The sequence below is a fragment of the Didymella exigua genome (assembly GCF_010094145.1).
Source record: "Didymella exigua CBS 183.55 unplaced genomic scaffold M421scaffold_13, whole genome shotgun sequence".
Lineage (NCBI taxonomy): Eukaryota > Fungi > Ascomycota > Dothideomycetes > Pleosporales > Didymellaceae > Didymella > Didymella exigua.
In genome coordinates this window covers 356,200-375,200 of record NW_022984787.1, presented here as the reverse complement: position 1 = coordinate 375,200, position 19,001 = coordinate 356,200, and the positions used below count along the sequence as shown (strand labels likewise).

The 19,001-nt window shown below is 58.4% G+C and overlaps 8 protein-coding genes across 8 annotated transcripts; 3 read left to right on the top strand and 5 right to left on the bottom strand.

Moving 5' to 3' along the window:
• Nucleotides 1-334: 334 nt before the first annotated feature.
• Nucleotides 335-2,801, bottom strand: M421DRAFT_62858 (uncharacterized protein; the record flags this gene model as incomplete). The annotated part of the gene is made up of 3 exons (XM_033596008.1): nucleotides 335-870; nucleotides 918-1,244; nucleotides 1,346-2,801. The coding sequence occupies 3 exons, from the start codon at nucleotides 2,799-2,801 to the stop codon at nucleotides 335-337; spliced, it is 2,319 nt and encodes a 772-aa protein (XP_033448844.1).
• A 749-nt stretch (nucleotides 2,802-3,550) lies between these two features.
• Nucleotides 3,551-4,727, top strand: M421DRAFT_62754 (ornithine carbamoyltransferase mitochondrial precursor; the record flags this gene model as incomplete). Its single annotated transcript, XM_033595996.1, has 2 exons — nucleotides 3,551-3,946; nucleotides 4,002-4,727. 2 exons carry the CDS (start codon nucleotides 3,551-3,553, stop codon nucleotides 4,725-4,727), a joined length of 1,122 nt encoding a protein of 373 aa, XP_033448843.1.
• A 601-nt stretch (nucleotides 4,728-5,328) lies between these two features.
• M421DRAFT_62567 (uncharacterized protein) lies at nucleotides 5,329-7,927 on the bottom strand (the record flags this gene model as incomplete). The annotated part of the gene is made up of 3 exons (XM_033595980.1): nucleotides 5,329-5,745; nucleotides 5,818-7,757; nucleotides 7,819-7,927. The coding sequence occupies 3 exons, from the start codon at nucleotides 7,925-7,927 to the stop codon at nucleotides 5,329-5,331; spliced, it is 2,466 nt and encodes an 821-aa protein (XP_033448842.1).
• A 260-nt stretch (nucleotides 7,928-8,187) lies between these two features.
• On the bottom strand, nucleotides 8,188-8,845 carry M421DRAFT_62726 (Sedlin; the record flags this gene model as incomplete). Its single annotated transcript, XM_033595993.1, has 3 exons — nucleotides 8,188-8,376; nucleotides 8,424-8,714; nucleotides 8,795-8,845. The coding sequence occupies 3 exons, from the start codon at nucleotides 8,843-8,845 to the stop codon at nucleotides 8,188-8,190; spliced, it is 531 nt and encodes a 176-aa protein (XP_033448841.1).
• Nucleotides 8,846-9,224: 379 nt separating this feature from the next.
• Nucleotides 9,225-10,069, top strand: M421DRAFT_420479 (NADH-quinone oxidoreductase). Its single transcript, XM_033592501.1, has 2 exons — nucleotides 9,225-9,429; nucleotides 9,503-10,069. The coding sequence occupies exon 2, from the start codon at nucleotides 9,555-9,557 to the stop codon at nucleotides 9,951-9,953; it is 399 nt and encodes a 132-aa protein (XP_033448840.1). The 5' UTR covers nucleotides 9,225-9,429; nucleotides 9,503-9,554; the 3' UTR covers nucleotides 9,954-10,069.
• M421DRAFT_420478 (deoxyribonuclease tatD) lies at nucleotides 9,785-11,389 on the bottom strand. Its single transcript, XM_033592500.1, has 3 exons — nucleotides 10,545-11,389; nucleotides 10,427-10,497; nucleotides 9,785-10,378 (listed from the first exon to the last, which is right to left on the bottom strand). Exons 1-3 carry the CDS (start codon nucleotides 11,176-11,178, stop codon nucleotides 10,139-10,141), a joined length of 945 nt encoding a protein of 314 aa, XP_033448839.1. The 5' UTR covers nucleotides 11,179-11,389; the 3' UTR covers nucleotides 9,785-10,138.
• Nucleotides 11,390-11,522: 133 nt separating this feature from the next.
• On the top strand, nucleotides 11,523-12,866 carry M421DRAFT_420477 (DUF1742-domain-containing protein). The gene is made up of 4 exons (XM_033592499.1): nucleotides 11,523-11,794; nucleotides 11,842-12,099; nucleotides 12,148-12,218; nucleotides 12,278-12,866. Exons 1-4 carry the CDS (start codon nucleotides 11,675-11,677, stop codon nucleotides 12,390-12,392), a joined length of 564 nt encoding a protein of 187 aa, XP_033448838.1. The 5' UTR covers nucleotides 11,523-11,674; the 3' UTR covers nucleotides 12,393-12,866.
• Nucleotides 12,867-14,448: 1,582 nt separating this feature from the next.
• M421DRAFT_100903 (uncharacterized protein) lies at nucleotides 14,449-16,716 on the bottom strand (the record flags this gene model as incomplete). The annotated part of the gene is made up of 3 exons (XM_033586578.1): nucleotides 14,449-14,947; nucleotides 15,021-16,070; nucleotides 16,280-16,716. 3 exons carry the CDS (start codon nucleotides 16,714-16,716, stop codon nucleotides 14,449-14,451), a joined length of 1,986 nt encoding a protein of 661 aa, XP_033448837.1.
• Between the last annotated feature and the right edge of the window lie 2,285 nt (nucleotides 16,717-19,001).

Here is a 19,001-nt window from a genome sequence, read left to right as displayed (position 1 = left end):
GAGTCGCTTGCAGACAGTAGAGTCGCTTGCAGACAATGAGTCGCTTGCAGACAATAGAGTCTTCAAGAGAGTCCACAAGGCCACGCATTCGTCAGTGTCTCGTCAGGACGAGCCGACCCCGGCCCGTACAATGTCAACGACACATTCATCGACGCGAAGAAAAACAAGCTGAATAACTACAAAGAACCGCGCCCCCACGCGCAACACCAGCATCCAGACGCCACCACGCCGTCTGGAGAATATATACATACACACCCACACAAACACACACCCACACAAACACACCCACACACCCACACCCACACAAACACACCCACAAACACACCCACACGCATCACAGCCTGACATTGGCGCCAATCTTGCCACCCTTGTACCAAATCGTCTCGCGCCACTCCCCAATCCGCACGCCCACAATCGCAAACGCACTGAGCTTCAGCTGTCCGCCGAGGGCCTTGCGGATAGCCTCGTACCCCAGACTGCCAAAGCTCCAGTCGACAGGGAGCCGCGGGCTCTCCGACAGGCCCGGCGGCACGGCAAACGGCAGGCCGTACAGGATCTTGCCGGCCTCGTGGCCGTCGTAAAAGGCCGTTGCGTTCAGGGAGGTGAGGTACATTGTCGTTGATCTAAAGGGGGAGAAGAGCGTGAAGAGCGCGGTGGAGGAGAGTATGTGCATTGTGGCGGAGCGGATAAAGTGCTGCTTTCCGTCCGAGGGCGGCGCGGCGGGGTCGTCGGACGGGTCGTCGGACGGGTCGCCGGCCGACATGTGCGGTGCGGGGACGGTGATGGGGAATCGGCTGAGCAGGTGGCCGAGCGCGGGCTGGGTGGGGATGGTGCCGTTGTGGGCCTGCATTGTGAGCGAGACGTTGAAGCCTGGGCTGGTTAGGTGTGCGGGTGCAAGGCTGGGGCGGATAGTGTACCTGAGATGAACTGCGAGAGCCACTCTGCGCCGACGGCCTTGCCGTCTGCGCCGCCGCAGCCGTACGGGTCCCAGAGCACGGTGACGAGGGTGCCCGAGTTGTTGCCGGGGCGGACGGTGCTGTTCTCGACCGTGGCCGAGCCGACGAGGGTCCCGTTTACGAGGACGTTGATGTTCAAGTAGGGGACAGTTGCGGTGTAGTTTGTGGGATTGGTGAAGTTGGACTTGATCTGGAGGGTGATGGAGGTGGGCGAAGTACCCACAATGGCCATGTCGCCAACCTTTAGGTGCAGGCGGTCCATCATGGACGGGGCCCCGCCGCCGCCGTCTGTGCCGTTGTGGTCTTTGCCGCGGCCAATCGCTGGACCGGGAGACGTTAGCAGTTGCCAGGCGGGAAACGCAAGGATCACGAACTAGGTGACGACTAACGTTTGACAGGCACGGTACCGTGGGCGGGGATGCCCCGGACCGCAAGCTTGCCCATGGGGGTGTCGAGGCCAACGTCAACAGCGGCCTTCATGTCCATGTTGATTGGCTTCCCGCCGAAGATGAGGGCCTGCACGACCTCGCTGAACAAGTCGTCGTCCTGGATCTCGATTGGCGCCTTTTCAATCTCAGACTGCACCAGCAGCGAGGGACCGCCGCCGCCGTGGGCTTCGATCCTGGTCGAGTTGGCGCGCTGCCACTTGTCCAGCTTCATCTTGCCGAGCAGCTTCTCCTTGTAGAAGATGTCGGCATCGGCCTTGATCTGGTTGACGTCCAGGGGGAACTTCATCTCGCTTGGCAGCCCAATGTCGACCTTGACCGTCGCTGAGATGGAGGGGTTGGCCTCTGGCGTGCCCGGCTCCGCCCAGGGACTGGGCAGAGAGAAGTGCATGTTGGCCATGGAGAAGTTCTTGACCAGGCTGCCCATCTCCCTTCCGCCAAAAGGCACGGCCACCGTCATGTCCCGGAGGACATGGCGGGCCCAGTCGGGGGTGGCGGGGTCCGGGAACCTGCAGCAGTTGATGTAGACGGTGGCGTCGTCGCCGCTCATGTAGTCACCGATGAAGGCGTCGAGAGGCGACTTTGCCGAGTCGGGGCAGACTTGGGTCAGCGGGTCGGCCATCTTCTCGACGTGGCCGGTGACGTTGACGCTGACGTCGGTCTGCGGCCGGACGTGCAGCTCGGGCGTCTCGGCAGTGCCGACCTTGAGGTGGCTGTCCGAGGGCGCGCAGCCGCCGATCAGGACATCCACCGCTACGGGAGGGACGTTGACCGACACGGGAGGGAAGCTGTTCTCGACGAGGATGGAGGCGGAGGCGCCCAGGCCCGTGCGTCCGTGGCCGGCTTCTCGGAGGGTCAGCCGCGTCACGTTGTACTTGGGCAGGCCCGGGACGTCGCCGCTGTGCAAGACGAGTGCGTGCTCGACAGTCTGCCTGCCGAGGTTGATTATGCCAGAGCGGATCGGCACACTGGCCTTGCCGCGGACGCGGATCTGCTTCAGGCGGCCATCGAGGTAGTCGTGCGCGACACTGCGGATGCCCTCGCTGGAGCCGGGCGCGACAGTGGCCACCAGGGAGATGTGCGTGGTGTGGCCGTTCCTGATGTCGACCCTGACGCCGGGAATGCTGGCGGTGCCGACCAGCACGTCGCCGTAGTCGGGCAGGTAGACGTCGGCCTCGACCGGGCCCGTCTCAGCCTCTCGGGCGAACCAGGTGCCCAGGCGGCCCATGTTGCGCACGCCCTGCTTCTTGACGCGCGACGCGTCCATGGAGAAGTCGCCCTCGATGCGCACGCGGGCGCCGTGGGCAGTCAGGCCGTCGAGGGCCAGCATGGTGGGCGTGAAGCCGACGGCCTGCATGGCGTACTCGTCGATGCCCTCGCTGGCCAGGAAGCCGAGCATGATGCCGACGGCGACGAGGCACAGCGCCACCAGCGCCAGTATGCTCGGCCATCGGCGCTTCCAGGCGGGCGTCTTGCCGCTGCCAGACGATGCGCTCAGCGATCGCAGCAGGCGGGTCTGCGCGGGCGAGCCGCGGGCGTCGTCGCTGTGGTCGTCGTCGCTGTGGTCGTCGTCGTCGGGGTCGCGGTCGTGGTCGTCATCGTCGCGGTCGTCATCGTCGCGGTCGTGGTCGTCGCGGTCGCTGCGGTCCTCGTTGGCCAGCAGCGGCGTCTGCTCGGTGGTGCGGCGCGACTGGTGCGATGCCGGGCGCGAGCTGGACGTGCGGGTCGAGCCCCATGGGCCGTCGGGCGAGTCCATGGCGTGCGGTGGGCGTCGGGAAGCTCAGGTGTCCCTCTGCTGGGAGGCCGTCGGGAAGCAGCTCAGATGCTCCTCTGCTGGAGGCCGTCGGAGGTGCGAGCAGGCTGCAGGCGTCGAGGGCAGGAAGAGCGCCGACTGCTGTGTCTTGACGTCTGCACGTCTGCACGTCTGCACGGCGCTCAGCTACGCGGGCGCTGCCCACCAGCGCGGCTTATCGCTGACGCACCGCAGTCTGGGGCCTAGCGCGGACCCGTGGCCCGACTCGGCCCAAAAACTTCCTGCTGGGTGACACAGACGGGGCGCGCGGCCATGCGCGACTGTGCAGCTCTGCAGCAACGTCCATGACGCTCCCATCCGCCCGCCTCAGCTCTGCCACGGCAATCCGGCCCGCCATGCTCGCCCTCCGCCCCGCGACGCTCGCCCTCCGCCCTGCGACAACGGCCGCGCGCAGGCTCAACAACCCGCTCCGACGCCGCAGCTACAGCCTGTCGACGTACGTTCCCGCGAGCAGCGCGCAGACGTCGCGCTCTGCGCCGCGCCATCTGCTGTCCATTGCCGACCTCTCGCCCGCGGAGCTGACCACGCTCGTCCGCAATGCCGACGCCCACAAGCAGCGCATCAAGGCGACTGGCGAAGTGCCGCTCGCGCTGCGCCAGTCGCTCGCCGGCCGCACCGTCGCCATGACCTTCAGCAAGCGCAGCACCCGCACGCGCGTCTCGACCGAGGGCGCCATTGCCGCCCTCGGCGCCGCCCCGATGTTCCTGGGCAAGGACGACATCCAGCTGGGCGTCCGTCTCCCTCCAGCCGCCCGCCCGGGCGTGAGCGCGCGCTAACACGGCGCAGGTCAACGAGTCCCTCTACGACACGTCGCTCGTGCTCTCGTCCATGACGGCGGCCATTGTCGCGCGCGTCGGGCCCCACAGCGACGTCGCGACCCTCGCGCAGCACAGCGCCGTGCCCGTCATCAACGCGCTCTCCGACGCGTACCACCCGATGCAGATTGTCGCCGACCTGCTCACAATCGCCGAGTCGCACCCGAGCGCGTCGCCGGCCTCGCTGGGCCTGGAGGGGCTCAAGGTCGCCTGGATCGGCGACGCGAACAACGTGCTGTTCGACCTGGCGATTGGCTGCGTCAAGCTGGGCATCGACATCAGCGTCGCCACGCCCCGCGGCTACGAGATGCCCCAGCCCATGCGCGACGTTGTTTTGCACGCCGCCGCTACGTCGCCGCGGCCCGGCCGCCTCGTCGAGACCACCGTGCCCGAGGAGGCCGCCCGGGGTGCCGACGTGCTCGTCACCGACACGTGGGTGTCGATGGGGCAGGAGGACGAGTCGGCGAAGCGCATCCGGGACTTTGCCGGCTTCCAGATCACGGACGAGCTGGCCGCGCGCGCAGGTGCAAAGGACAAGTGGGCGTTTATGCACTGCCTGCCCCGCCACCCGGAGGAGGTCAGCGACGACGTCTTCTACGGGCCGCGCTCGCTCGTCTTCCGCGAGGCCGAGAACAGGCTGTGGTCTGCGCTGGCCGTGCTCGAGGCCTTTGTCGTGAACAGGGGCAGGATCCAGTGACTGGACCCGTGGTTTGAGTAGCGAGGGATGTGCATGCGCAAGCACGGTGAACCGCATCAAGTTGTTGTAGAGTATGCGACAAGTTGTTGTAGAGTATGCGACGGTGTACGGCATTGCAAGCACGTCAAGCACTGCAAGCACTGCAAGCACTGCAAGCACTTCAAGCACATCGAGCACTTCAAGCACATCGAGCACTTCAAGCACATCAAGCACATCAAGCACATTAAGCACTTCAAACACTGCAACCACATCAAGCACTTCAAACACTGCAACCACATCAAGCACTTCAAGCACTTCAAACACTGCAAGCACATTAAGCACTTCAAGCACTTCAAACACTGCAAGCACTTCAAGCACTTCAAGCACATCAAGCACTGCAAGCACTTCAAGCACTTCAAACACTGCAAGCACTTCAAGCACTTCAAACACTGCAAGCACTTTAAGCACTTTAAACACTGCAAGCACTTCAAGCACTTTAAACACTGCAAGCACTTTAAGCACTTTAAGCACTTTAAACACTGCAAGCACTTTAAGCACTTCAAGCACTTTAAACACTGCAAGCACTTCAAGCACTTCAACGAGCATCAAACCATGGTACAATCTACGACGGCGTCCACGGCACCTTGTCCCCCGTGCTCGTCTTCGCGCTCGCCTGCGCCTCATCCGCGCTCTTCCCCTCTTCCTCTGCAACATCGTCCTTCAGCTCCTCCTCCAACTTCTTCTCCATCTTCTCCTCTTTTTTCTCCTCTTTTTTCTCCTCTTTTTTCTCCTCCTTCTCCTCCTTCTCCTCCTTCTCCTCCTTCTCCTCCTTCTCCTCCTTCTCCTCCTTCTCCTCCTTCTCCTCCTTCTCCTCCTTCTCCTCCTTCCTCCGCTCCTTCAACCCCTCCACCCCCTTCCCCCACGCGCCAGCCTTCTTCCCCCACGTCGTGACGCCCCACGCATGCGCCGCGCCAAACTTGGGCGGCGCATCGCTGGTCGAGCGAAACGGACTCGCGCCGTGCCGGAACATGCGCTCCAGCTCCTCGTCGCTGAAGACGTCGTTGTCCTTGGGCACGCCGGGCGTGCTGCTCCACTCCTCCGCGGGGCGCACGGGCTTCTCCCTCTCGACCTCGACACGGTCCTGCTGGAGCCTGATCTCCGTCGCGGCGGGTAGCTGGGCTGTGTTGGGTGGTATTGGGACTGCTGCTGGCGCGCGCGCGGCCGAGCGTTCCCAGTGCCTGCTCTCCTTGCTCAGCGGCCTCCACCACCCCTGCGTCGCTGCATCGGTGCCCCCTTCCCCTTCCGCCGCCGCCGACGACGCAGGGACAGCGCTCCGGCTCCACCAGCGCGCCGAGCACATCTCCCAGATGCGGCTCTGCGCGCGCTTGACCGCAAACACCTCGTCTTCGCCCGTCAGCCCGCGGACGTTGGCGAAGTCGGGTTTCTTCCCGGAGCTCGCCATGCTCGCGCGCGTCCGCGCCTCCTCGTCGCCGTAGTCGGATTGCGATAGGCCGGCCTGGCGGCGCGCGCGATTCGGCGGGTCGTCTTCGAGCGCGTCGTCGGGCATCGCGCGCGAATTTGTGCCGTACGAGGAGATGTTGGGCCGGAAGGGGGAGGTCAGGTCTTGGTGGATCTCCGAGTACGTCTCTGGGTAGACGGCGTCGTCGACCACTTCCTCGCCCGTCTCGCCGCGGGGTGCAGGGAAGAACGTGTCCTCTGGGCCTGCGGCGGCCGTCATCAGCAGCCGGCACCGCGCTTCGTACAGCGCGTCGAGCAGCGTGATCATCCGCCGCGCTTCGTGCTTGCGCAGGAACGTCAGCACCGGCACGTCGGTTACGATGAAGGTGTGGAAGCTCGACGCGAGGGAGACGTAGTCTGCGGGCCCCAGCACGGCGCCGCAGAGCTCGTCAAACGTGAAGAATGCGACGCCGTTGTGCTGCGCGGGGATGTCGACTGTCCGCCCGTAGACTGTCAGTGTCGCGGGCGTCCAGGGGATGGGGTAGGGGTGCAAAGTCGCGCGCTCGATGAGGGCGTTGAACGACTCGGCAAACGTCGTCATCTCCTCAACGGTGGTAGGCTGGATGAGATAGTTCTTTGGCAGCGTAGCATCAACAGACAATGGTTCTGGCGTCTCGGACTGGCCCGTGGCTGGAAGCCCTGCAGTCGCCATCGAAACAGCGTCGGATGCAGAGGTCGACGTCTCCACGCCGCCGCCCTCCTCAATCTCAAGCTTCCGGTAGTCCTTCTTACCCTCCATCTCCCACACCTCGCACCTCGCCTTCAGCAGCTCCAGGAACTGGAAGAACTCGCCCTTCTGCCCAGCCCCTGAATCCCTCACGCCGAAACCGGGCACGCGACTCGCCCACCCCAGCTTGCTGAATGCACCCCCCGGCGCCGGCCTCGCAAACTCTACACCCGCAGCCTTGGCCAGCTCGTCCGGCATGCGATTGCTCGTTGCGATCAGCACGCCGCCAAGCTGAAAGAAGCTCGTCATCAGATTCGACAGGATCTTACTCGCCACGCGGTCCGGGAACTGAAACTCATCCAGGAACAGGATCGGGCTGGTCTCGATGAGATCGCGCGCAACAAGCAACAGGCTGTACTCGTCCCGCCCATCCGCGGCTCGCGTCAGCGCCCTCGATTTCCTCAGCTGCTCCAGTCTCGAAATCGTGTGCAGCATAAACGTGTCAAAGTGCCAGCGCTTCTTCTTGCGGTTGGGCAGGCTTTCCTGGAACAGGTCGATGAGCATGGATTTGCCCGTGCCGACTTCGCCGTGCAGCATGAGGCCCCTGGGACTCTGCAGAGCCATTGCTTGGTCGTGGTCGGTCAGTACTCTGGTCAGCGCCCGCGAGTCGCGGGCTTCTTTCTGGTTCACGAGCGTCTTCCATATCCAGCTGCGGTCGAAGCTGCCGAGCTCGGCAGCAGCCGTCGAGGGCGGTGGCGGCACGTCTTGGCCGGCATTGACGGCGCGGGTGAGTTGCCCGAGACGTTTGGAGTATTCCACACTCGGTTCATAGTCTATGAGTTGGTCGTACAGCTTCTGTAGATGCACTGTTGATTTGGTCAGTCCATGTACCTTGTCTTGGCGCGCGCCGAATGGTAGACGTCATACAGGCCAACCGATGTTGTCCCGGGTCAGGCCGAATTTGCTGTGTTGCTATGAGACTTCTGTACAGGACCAGTGGGTTGGTAATTGTGACACTTGATCCATGAGGAGGCATTTGATCGACATGGGAAAGGAATGATTGATGCTGCGAGCGTTTGTCTGCAACCCGAGGTGCAGAGAGATCGAACTAGCCTGATTTGGACATTAGCGCGTTCGATCTCATAATCGAGAACGACGGTTTCGTCGTTGGGGTCCGCGAGAGTCGGTGTATTGTATACAACTTCAATTGCTGATGCTTCTATGGCAGTCTTCCCGTACGCCCAACGCCGTCTCATGCTGTGGTATCCTGGTATCGTGATGGTGGTTATCGGGAACTCATAGGTTGGTAATGCCTGGGACCCATGCTTCTGCTATTCGCTTTACTTCCTGAATAAAACTCCGGCTGGTGATTTGTGTGGAGCCAATCTTTTGTTCCGTATTGGCTGTGACTGGTGAGTGCTCGTCCGGGTTGTAGAACGGATTCCGCAGCAGCTTTATGTATGCTGTCTGCAACGCTCTGAAAGCCTGATGAAAGTGAGTGTGGCACAATTTGGGGGTTTCGACAGACTTACAGGCTTGAGATCTGCGTCTCGTAGTCCCACTGCTGTTGCTGCCTTGCTGTCCAATGCTGTTGCTGGTCTGCCCTCCATATCGACCACGACCACGATCTTGACGCCAGTGTTGGTCAGCCAGCCGTACATAGCCAGTCTTTCATCAACTGCCTGCAGGAGCCCAAAGTCCTGGTCTGCTGTCTTGAAGGGAAGTCGAGCCTCGAAGATATCCAGACACGACGAGAGAAGGAACTGGAATTCTAGAGGCGCTCTTTCTCCTGCCGGGAAGAGCGAGATGTGCAACGGGTTGTTCTAAGGTTCCAGTCAGCTCGTTGCATGGTGTGCATACACATCCCGTTCTTGAAGAGGATACCCCGTGACGTGACACGTACATGCTTGCCGATGTAGCCAATACAGCATATCGAAGGTACCTTGCCCGCCATCTCTGCTCTGCATCAACTATTTCTGGTGTATCCTGACCGATGTCACTGGACCCTGGGACTGTCACGGCTTTGGTGATGCGGTCTCGCCGGGGTAGACCGAACAGGCGATGGTGAGGAGCGATGCGCATGTCCGGCCTATCAGATGGCTCCTAAAAGCGGCTAGCTAATCGACGCTTGGCGAGGCACGATCATTGACTTCATCGCGACTGCCATCCCCAAACGCCACCCCACGCCCGCCTCTCCACTCCTCCACCGGACTCGCTCTTTGATACCCGTCGCCAACATGCTGTCGACAACACGGTACGGTGCCTCAATGGCTCTGCGAGGTCAGTCGCCGCCCGCTCGAACGCTACCGTTGCCCCGGAGCTAATTTCTGGCCAGCCAAACCCGCAACAGCCCTGCTGCCATTCCGCGCCGGCAGCGCTGCGTTCTTGTCCTCGAGCTCCTCCAACAATGCGACGACGATGAGCAGCCCCGCCACCATCAAGGGCAACCCCGGCGCACCGCCCCCGATGAAGCAGGCGCGCCGCGAAGTGCCACTGCCCAGCCAGGAGGGAAAGAAGGGTGCCATGCAATATGCGCTGTACGTGCGGTCCTGGAACAAAGGAGAGGAGAGGACAGATCAGCGTGGCAACAGTGGCTAACGCGCTGGAACAGGACCACTCTCGACCAAGTCGCCAACTGGGCCCGTCAGAGCTCCCTCTGGCCCATGACTTTCGGTCTCGCCTGCTGCGCCGTCGAGATGATGCACTTGTCCACTCCTCGATACGACCAGGATCGCCTCGGTATCATTTTCCGTGCCTCCCCTCGTCAGTCTGATGTCATGATCGTTGCCGGAACCCTCACAAACAAGATGGCCCCAGCGCTGCGACAGGTGTACGACCAGATGCCTGACCCTCGATGGGTCATCTCCATGGGCAGCTGTGCGAACGGAGGAGGCTACTATCACTACAGCTACTCGGTCACAAGAGGATGCGACAGGATCGTGCCCGTCGACATCTATGTGCCCGGGTGCCCGCCCACCGCCGAAGCGCTCATGTACGGCATCTTCCAGCTGCAGAAGAAGATGAGGCATACCAAGATCACAAGGATGTGGTACAGGAAGTAGAGTGCATGTGTACCGGGATGGGAACAGGAAAGTCATTTTGCATGCGGGCCAGAGCCACATTTTCTTTTGTCTGTACAAATCAACTTCAGTACAACACATTGCACGTCACTTGGGATCGCCATTGAATCCTGTGAAGGAACCTCTACATGCTCTATGTTCTCTATATGCACGTTGAAGCAACGACGCTATGCAGACTCACCAAGGCCAAACATATTGATGGAATTGTTCCACGCCGCATTGCACACCTCTTCCACGGCGATACCCTTGATCTGCGCGATCGCGTACGCTACATGCGGGATCGTGGCAGGCTCATTCCGCCCCTTGACCATGGAGCCCTTGACAAATTTCTCCTTCTTGACAGCCTTGGGCAGAGGCGGGGCGTCCTTGAGGAACTTAGCCGATGCATGACTAGGCCTCATCTCGCACTGTGCAGTCGTTAGACAAGAAATATGATCAAGGAACATTGTACTTACCCACGGTCCGTCCGTTTCGATCTGCAACCGCTCAAGCGGTATCTGCCTCACAACATCGATGTTCTCATCCGCTGCAACGAGTCAGCAGCCACTTAAGCCGAATGCGCCGAGGACTTACTCTTCATACTACACCCATTGACCCCGATATCAAATCCCAGCTCCACCAGTCTCTGCATCTCCTCCACGGTCCCCGTAAAGCTATGCACCAGCCCCCTCTTCGGCAACTGCTCCAGCTTCGCCTTAAGCAACCTCTCAAAGTCCTCACTCGCCGCCCTCGAATGCAGAAACAGCGGTAATTGCACCTCAACCGCAATCTCCAGCTGCAGCTCAAAGTACTTGAGCTGCTGCTCCTTGGGCGTCAAAAACAGCCGATCGTAATCGAGTCCAAATTCGCCATACGCAACCGCAGTACCCTCCTCTTTCGCCTGGATCGCCAGCTCTTTCAGTTCGCTCAGCAACTTCGCTGGGCCGCCTGGGAAATCATCGAATTGCTTTGCTGAGCAGGGGTGCACGCCGATAGTTGCGTAGCAGAGTCCCGGATGCGCTTTTGAGATTTCGAGAGCGTGTTTGGATTCCGCGAGATCGGAGCCGGTGACCATGAACTTCTTGCAGCCGGCGTCGAGGGCGCGCTGGATGATGTCTTCGAAGTCGTCGTCGTGGCGCTGCTTGTCGTGGTAGATGCCTCGGAATATAGGGTCGGTGAAGTTTATCCCGATATCGATGTAGCGCAGTTTACTGAGTTCTTCTGCCATCGTGGTCGATCTGGTGAGTCTAGTTTGGCTGGAGGAGAAAGCTTCTTGTAAGCGTTAGTACTTGGACAGAAGGGCACCCGGGCAGTATGTTGGACTTGAAGAATTGTGCCTCAGGCTTGCTAATGGTGAGAATAGCCTAGGCAGCAGCGTGGATGGAGTTAATTTAGAGCCGTTGCTATAAAATCTCTGCGCGCGCAAAGCTCTTGAAAACATATGTGTTGATTGAAGATTTGTAGACTGCGTCATGTTCGAAGTGGAAGGCGACCCAGACCAGGCTCGATCAAGACTAGCTTCAGCCTCTCCTCTTAGCCTTCGGTCGTTCGACACGCGGTACCATTCTCGTCGCCAAACTGTGAAGACTGAACCTCCGAGTCTGTATCGTTGCTGAGATCACACGCCGTCAACCCTGCACACGACACGTATACGTTCGGCTCTGATCCGAGCGCGGCTCGATTGCATCAGTCTGCGGCGCTGAGGTCACGCATTGATCTTCACCATGTCGAAAGCACCATTTGAGAACACCTGGCACCACAGGAAGGTCGCAGAAGACGCGACTAAGCCTTGCAACATCTGCTATAAGCCTACCTCAAGCGTCCTCATCACACCGAACAACAAGGTATGACAAGAGATGTTCGATCTGATCTGTTGTTCATCTGCGTTCAGGACTTCTTCTATGTATGCATCGGCCATCTTTCAGACCGCGGCTTTTGCCAGCCAGATGCAGATGAAGTCAAGGAGATGACTGAGCGCAAGAAGAAAGAAGAGATGGATCGCGAGATTGAGAAGGTCAAAAAGGAGTACGAAGAGAAGCAGAGAATCAAGAAAGAGAAGCGGAAAGCAAAGGATAAGGACAAAGATAAAGAGACCAAGAGTAACGAAGAGGAAGAAGATAAGAAAGACGAAAAAGCAAAGGACGAAAAAGTTTGTATCAAGGAGTATGTGTCGTGGTCACTGCTGACAACCACCTAGATCAAAGAGCTCACCAAATCAAGCGACGTAGGTATTACCGAGTCTACCGCTCGAATCTACCATCTAACCAAGTAGGTGCTTCGTAACGGTATGATTTACTGATGATCCAGATGCTCACGAAAAATCACAGATCTTTCTACCAGATGCGCCTGGATAAGCTTCGCAACGCCGAGATCGCAAAGCGTAACCGCGAGCGCCTCCAAAACCCCGCAAGCTTCCCCTCTGTTCCGAAGAACCTGCCATGATGCATGCGTGTCAGAGTGCCTCGCATGCAGATCAGCCTTCACCCACCATACAAACCTCTCTTTAACCCTCCATCGTCGTTCTCAGCTAGCTTTTCAAGATCCTGACTGCAGCCAACTCTAACCCTCCGCTGGAAACGCAGTCAGCAATTAGCGGCCGCGCGACTGGCCAGGCAAATAAAAATGTGTTCATATGTGTATCAGGTGGCACGGGTCCAGATCATGCAAGAGTTTGGTACAAGAGATGCAGTCAGCGAGCAGGGTGGTGGACACCCCGAAGTTACGAATCGTGGGAGATCTCACGACACCAGACCAGTTATACTATGCACCAATAGAGACATTTCGCCTGCGAGGTATTGGGTCATGGTGGCGGGTGTCCTGCCGTAGCTGTCCGCCAATTGAAACCCCATCGCAAATCATGTCCGGCTGATCTTGCCTTGTGGAGCCTGGGACGCAGATTTTAGACGCAGTTCGCAGCCTCCCGTGTCTCGTCCTGAAGGAATGATGAATCCCTCAGACATTCAGGCGCCCTCCTCGAGTCATTGCTCGTGTAACACACGCCGTCCGCCGACTCACACACGTGCTCTGCCGATTCGCCCCACCAGTACACACGGTCTCCGCGCGTTACACTGCCCCACGTTCAGGATTGCAGACATGCAGACTATTTTACGACGGCTATTGTGAATCATACATCGCCATGCAATGCTTACACTCGTGCTGTCAGCCCCCACCTGCCCGATTCCGATCTTACCAAGTCATCCCGCGTCGTAATTCCCCTTCGAGGGTTGCAGTAACACTGGATGACGATTGCCGGAAAGGGGTGGTGAGAGTGGTGACGGGCTTGGCGCACATGTACGTGTTGTCACTCTCGACGGCTGTTGCCGGCCACGCCACGCAATGCGCATGCCAAAGCTGTATGTTGCGGCCGAGCACTTCCTGCTTCGTGGTCAGGAAATGTGGTTAAGGTCGCGAGATGTCGGCGTTGACAAGGTCTGGCGTTCCTTCGGTATGTCACGCATAAGCTGCTTGCTGCAGATGTCGCGGCCTCACTGTTAAGTTCGTCGACGACGCATTTGCTGCACTCATATAGGAAATAATTGCCAGATAATCAACAGCATGATGGGTTCCAGTACGAACACAGTCCATTTGCCACCCCACTATGCGTACCAGACATTGTTTTGATCTGGAGGTTTGATTATATATCTGTGTATGGTAACACTGCAACGTTCGCAATACTAACAGGTGGTAAGACGATGACCATTTCGTGATTGCAATGGAATCTCCCGTCTCTTTGCTATATATAGGTCGAGGGATGGCACGATATTACACAAGCAACACCTTCACCGGTGCTGTCGTATTCCCGTTGCGTAAGCCACTCACGAAGTTGCTGATGCTGATTTGAAGCAACCGTGGGTGTTTCCACCTACCGGGGGCACCTATGATGCGCTCTTCACGGAGACTTCTCCGCTGGTCCGCATAACAAGCACACCCTGTTGTGCCATAGGTGACCAGGAGCTCTGTGAAGTGTTTTGTATACGACGAAAGACTGTCTTATTAGCCGGCAAGTGGGACGTGCGGTTGGTGCGGATGTCATGTTGAGATCGAAGCTGATTAAGTAGTCTGTCGTATTCGACAATGTTCGTATTGATGTCTAATGCTGGCTGGAGGATGTATTGAAGTCCCTGTCCTGTATACACATGAATAAACCTCCGTGTTTACACCGACCAAGATTGTTGACGGAGAAAACGCCTCTGAAATGCCTTAAGTCCAAGCTTGACTTTTGCGCAACAAGATTTTACCATGAGTATCGTGGGACAGGATGATAAATGCAGTCGCCAATTGAAACGCCATTTGAGATACGCGTCTAGGTGCTGATCCAGATGCGGGAATGTGTAAATGTTTCAACTTCTGGAATGGGATTGACAGCCGTGCTAATTGCGGAAAGACGGCTGCTGTAAGTGTGGTCTATTGTTCGACCGTAAAGATGCATAAGCGTCTATGCGGAAATGTTGAATCGAAAATGAAGTGATGCTTCGCTGGAGGGGCATAGAGCAACTCCTCAGGACTCATCGTGTGCTTCGTTGATGACTCCAGGTTTCGCTGACAGAGGAGAGACCGATGGACCAGAGATGGAGCCTACGGAGCCGACACGCTCCTGCGGCGGTGGCTCGTCCCTCATACACGCATTTTCAAGCATGTTGGTCCACTTTCCACTCGTACCAGCATGACTGTGCTTCAGATGCTGCCGGAAGTGATCTGCGCGGAAGAACTTCTTGGCTTGATTGCATTCGCCGAACTTGTGCGCATGATTCAGATGCTCTGCTCGAGCGTCCCAGTTGGGGGGGTTAGGAAAATCCTCGCCACAGAATCCGCACATGTCGGCCGCGGCTGGACGAGCAGGAGAAGGGTGGAAAGCAGCTTGCACGCCAGCGAGCGCAGCGCATGACCAGGAATGTCGCCGCAGATGCAGAGAATTTTGATGGCGTTCCGCCTCGTTCTTGTTCTTGAACCGATTTGGGCAATATTGGCAAATGTACTGCTTCTCTAGCTCGTGTGATCTGTGCTCGCAAGTCAGCGCATGTTTGCAGGAGGCGGACAGATTAGCGGTGGGGAAGCACGGATGCCACTTACCGTAGTTCATCTTCGCTGTCGAATTTCTTGGGCTTCTTCGGGCAGCACTCGCAAATGTACGCCCCAGGAATACGGTTGACCATCGAATTCTGTCGCGAGTGAATGATGCTTTCGGTTGACAGCTTCCGGATCTGAGAAGGATGCTCGGACTCCGAGTAGCCTCGTTGGTGCTGTGGCCTTGATAAAGAGCCGCGGGGGCTAGGGTTTAGCGACCTGCTAGCTGCATACGGAGAGACAGGGCCTAGTTCCGTAGGCCCCGAGGGCGACAATGCACTGGGGGACAGGCGTTGGTCATTGCCATAACTTGTCATACTGCTTGCCGCCGTGGAAAACCCGAGAGAGGAGCCGAGTGAGCCAGTGCGAGGTCCCGAGGATGACACTGAAGATAGTGATCCATGGTGCATCTGAAAGCGCGAGGCTGGAGTGTTGCGATTAGCGAGCATTTGCTGTGACCGCTGGTGATACAAGCCGGATCCCCGACTTGTAGTAGGCCGGTCATCACGCACTGCCTCTGGAGGGGGCGACGAGGCGCGCCGTTTCAGGCCTCCCTTCTGGCACATATGATACTCGTCAGACCCTGCAGGACTGCGCTCCTCGATGTGGAGGTTGCGCATGCCATTCTCCTCCATCCCACCAAATTCGTGATCTGAAAATATGCTATGGTCGTAGCTGCCGCGATGGAGAGGCGCTTCATCCAACGGCCCTGGCGTGGAGATGCTGCCGTAACGTCCCCCTCTGCTTGCATCCGGTCCGTCGAAGACAGGACTGCGGAACTCTGTGTACCCAGGCGATGTTACGCCTGACTGTGACCACTTAGTAGCAGGCGAGTCGGGGTGTAGGCGATCGGGCACAGATAGAGGCTTCAACTGCTGTCCGTTCAATTTGTGCGTGCGAGAGTCGGTAGACGGGTCTTGGGCGCTGCTCGATAGTGGCGGTGCATTTGTTCTCGTTGGAGTATTAGGGCCACCGATCTTAGATAGAAGCTGCTTGTCGTAGGCCTGTGATGAGTGATCGAGTGCCTTTTGACCGAGCTGTCGTTCACTTGTAAATCTGTGGTTCATCGTTGTGGTTAGTCAACGAATAGCTTGCTGTATGCATTGTACACATGCATATGGGCTGGGACTAAGCATAGAGGTAGTGGAAAATGAGATGGCCCATGCCACCCATCAACTGCCACCGAGGCAAGCGCCTGGTCCTTTGATTGGCAGACAGGCAATAATAAGAAAGTACAGGGAACGTATGGGCACGAGAATTCTTACCTGTGGTTACCGAGCGATGGCCGAGTCTTGCCGCTGCGATCCTCGTCACTATTGTGGTCCCTGCTGCCCTCAGAGCTCATGTCGTCGAGAGACTGCGAGATGGAGGACTCGCGACCATTGAAAAGATGGTCGGCCGACAGGTCCCGTGGATGATGCACCTGGCCGCTGCCAGATCCACCGTACAAGCTCGAGCCATGTCTGACTGTCGCGAGCCGAATTCCGCCAAAGCCGTTTTCTTTGGGATTGTTTGTGTTACCCCATTGCCAACCGGGATCAGAGTGCCCGGCTCTTAGGTCCTCAATGTGACGCGGAGGAGGCAAGGGCGGGGGCACGGCTTCGCGTGCGTTTGGAATGGCCATGGCGACCGCAGGGCTTGAATAGGAGGGTCGCTGGTAGCGTGATGATTCATATACCCTGATACTTGGGGTCGAAGACATCGTCGTGTGCACTACTTCTACTAGCGAACGATGATGTCGCTACGGACCGCCACTGAAGGGCAGCTGAAGCGTGCCCTCGCAACAGACGCGCCGCAACTGTGGCGAGCGCTGCGCGCAGAGTGAGAAAGATGCTCGCTACTGGATAGTGGGCGCGGAAGGCGCACGGACTGCAGGCGAACGTTAGCCGGGAAGTGGCAGCCCACGGGATGGCCGAAACAGGCAGGGACGTCGCCGGGACGGCGTGCAGCAGGAGCTGAAAAGTCTATTGCAATGTGCGTAATGAAGTGCGACTCACCGTAGGGACGTACGCGTCGTGGCGCTGCACAGGAAACAACAGCGTGACCGTAAGGCGAGGCTGGCAGGGCGAGGAGCGTTCGGGCTAGCGCTCGTTTCCTTGCACCTGAGCTGTAGGGCTGAACCCTCTTCAGACGAACGGTGAGGCTCTCCGACCTTAGCTGGACGTCTGGCCGGCACCGCCACTATGCTTTACCTGCTCAGATTGCTTGAGGCAGGGCGCTGGTCATATGATCAACACTGCTCGTGGGCCTCAGGTCGTGATCATGGTACCACCGCAGCCCTTACGCCAAATGCTTCAGCTCAGCGTCGCGCAAAAAGAGCGGAGGGCGAGTGGGGGGAGTCGAAAGGGAGATAGAGGTCCCTGCGCAGGACATCGGCGATGCAGGCAATAAAACAGATGCTAAAAGAAGGCCAAGGCCTTTTCGTTAGAACAGCAGCAACAGCGAACAGATGAGCAGAACACTGGGGACTGCCTCAGCATTAACCAGTGTCTCTCATCGGCGCTCTCGAGCGCCCATTGGCTGCAACTAGCACGGACATGGCGCTGTGGAGCCAACAGGGATGCAGCTCATCTGCAGCCCTTACTCGACACCATGTCTTTGGGGGTTTTCGAGAAGTCTGCCGAAGGCCTCAGCGCTGGCAAGTCCGAGGCCGGTCCACTTCGATACGCCTCGTGCAGACTGGCCCCGGGGTCACGCTGCCGCTGCCATGCGGCTTTTGACTTTACGATCGAGGCTGCTTCACAGATTGTTACAAGAGCATACACAGATCGACGACGGGCGTAGGGGTTACCAGCAGCGTGGGATGGAGCTCACTCGGACAAGGAGGCTTGGCCGCAATGATCAATGGATGGTAGGTCACAGCCCGCCCTTCCGCCCGTTGTTGACAATCCTGTATGCACACCAGCGATCGACATCCGACTACTTAACGGTGAGTCTGGCCAGGTGGACGGGCGGCGTGCGAGCTTACTGTATGGACGCATGCTGGTGATCTGACGAGTCATCCTGCATGCTGTGCTGCACCTCCGCACACGATGCGTGCGTCAGATAGACTTGTGTAAGGTCGGGCTCGAACACGAGTGAGGTGTGTAGCGGGAGACGCCAGCCTCTCAGCCTTACCAGTCGTGCCAACTCCCTGGCGAGTCTCGGCTGGCACCTCGCCGTCTCCACGCTTCGCTTGCAGCTCAGTAGTGACCAAGGTTTATTCATTTCGTGGTTTCAAGATAGTTATCGTGCGATTTTTGGTGGTGTTGACCTGTTCATCTGACATGGAATAGGCGCGGCCAATGGCATCCAAGCATTGACATCTCGCACTCGGAGAATACCAGGCCTGCTCAGAGCGATCAAGGCATGTGCTGTTGTGCTCGTGTATGTGCTGCAGTGCTGCATCTCCTGTCATTCAATACGACATGCACGACAGGAGTTGAAGCCCCTTGGGCACCCAAGCTAGAAAGGCGCGCTCGCCGTGCAACAGCCCTATGGGTCTTGTCGTATTGCAGCAAGGGCTCCAGCTGCGAGCCTCGATATCGATTGACTTCCCCTTCTGGTGCGTTGTACATCAACGCATCTGGTCGGACGACATGCGTGATTGTAGAGCTGGCAGACCCTTGATGGACCCCTTTGTTGTCAGGACTCAGGAGATGCCAACGTGCCGATGACGGTAGCCGCATTGCAAGGTCCCACAGCCTAGCGAGACCTGGACTGAACTAATGAGGAGATTCCCCACAATTGGTCTCGTTTGCTTCTGGCGATGCGGGCGGATAAGTACCTGCCGTGGAGCCGTGGAGGCAGTTGCAGGGGAATTGTAGGCGTGTTTTAGCCTTATAGGACCAATTTCAATTCCAGTCCAATGTGATGCGCACTGGATCGATCATCTGCGTTATTTACTACCTCTACAGTCTAATAACGAGTGCATACTGTACAAGGTTGGACCAGCGCTTTGCCCGTGGCCGCTGCACAATTCAAGTCTTGCCGTACCGCAGATCGCCG

Excerpts from the sequence above, each read along its gene's own strand:
- M421DRAFT_420477 (XM_033592499.1), top strand. The coding sequence starts at position 11,675 with ATGTCGAAAGCACCATTTGAGAACACCTGGCACCACAGGAAGGTCGCA. Across the intron at positions 11,795-11,841 it reads TCATCACACCGAACAACAAG|GACTTCTTCTATGTATGCAT; the intron begins GTATGACAAGAG and ends ATCTGCGTTCAG. Across the intron at positions 12,100-12,147 it reads AAAAAGCAAAGGACGAAAAA|ATCAAAGAGCTCACCAAATC; the intron begins GTTTGTATCAAG and ends ACAACCACCTAG.
- M421DRAFT_420478 (XM_033592500.1), bottom strand. The coding sequence starts at position 11,178 with ATGGCAGAAGAACTCAGTAAACTGCGCTACATCGATATCGGGATAAAC. Across the intron at positions 10,498-10,544 it reads CAATGGGTGTAGTATGAAGA|CGGATGAGAACATCGATGTT; the intron begins GTAAGTCCTCGG and ends GACTCGTTGCAG. Across the intron at positions 10,379-10,426 it reads TCGAAACGGACGGACCGTGG|TGCGAGATGAGGCCTAGTCA; the intron begins GTAAGTACAATG and ends ACGACTGCACAG.
- M421DRAFT_420479 (XM_033592501.1), top strand. The coding sequence starts at position 9,555 with ATGACTTTCGGTCTCGCCTGCTGCGCCGTCGAGATGATGCACTTGTCC.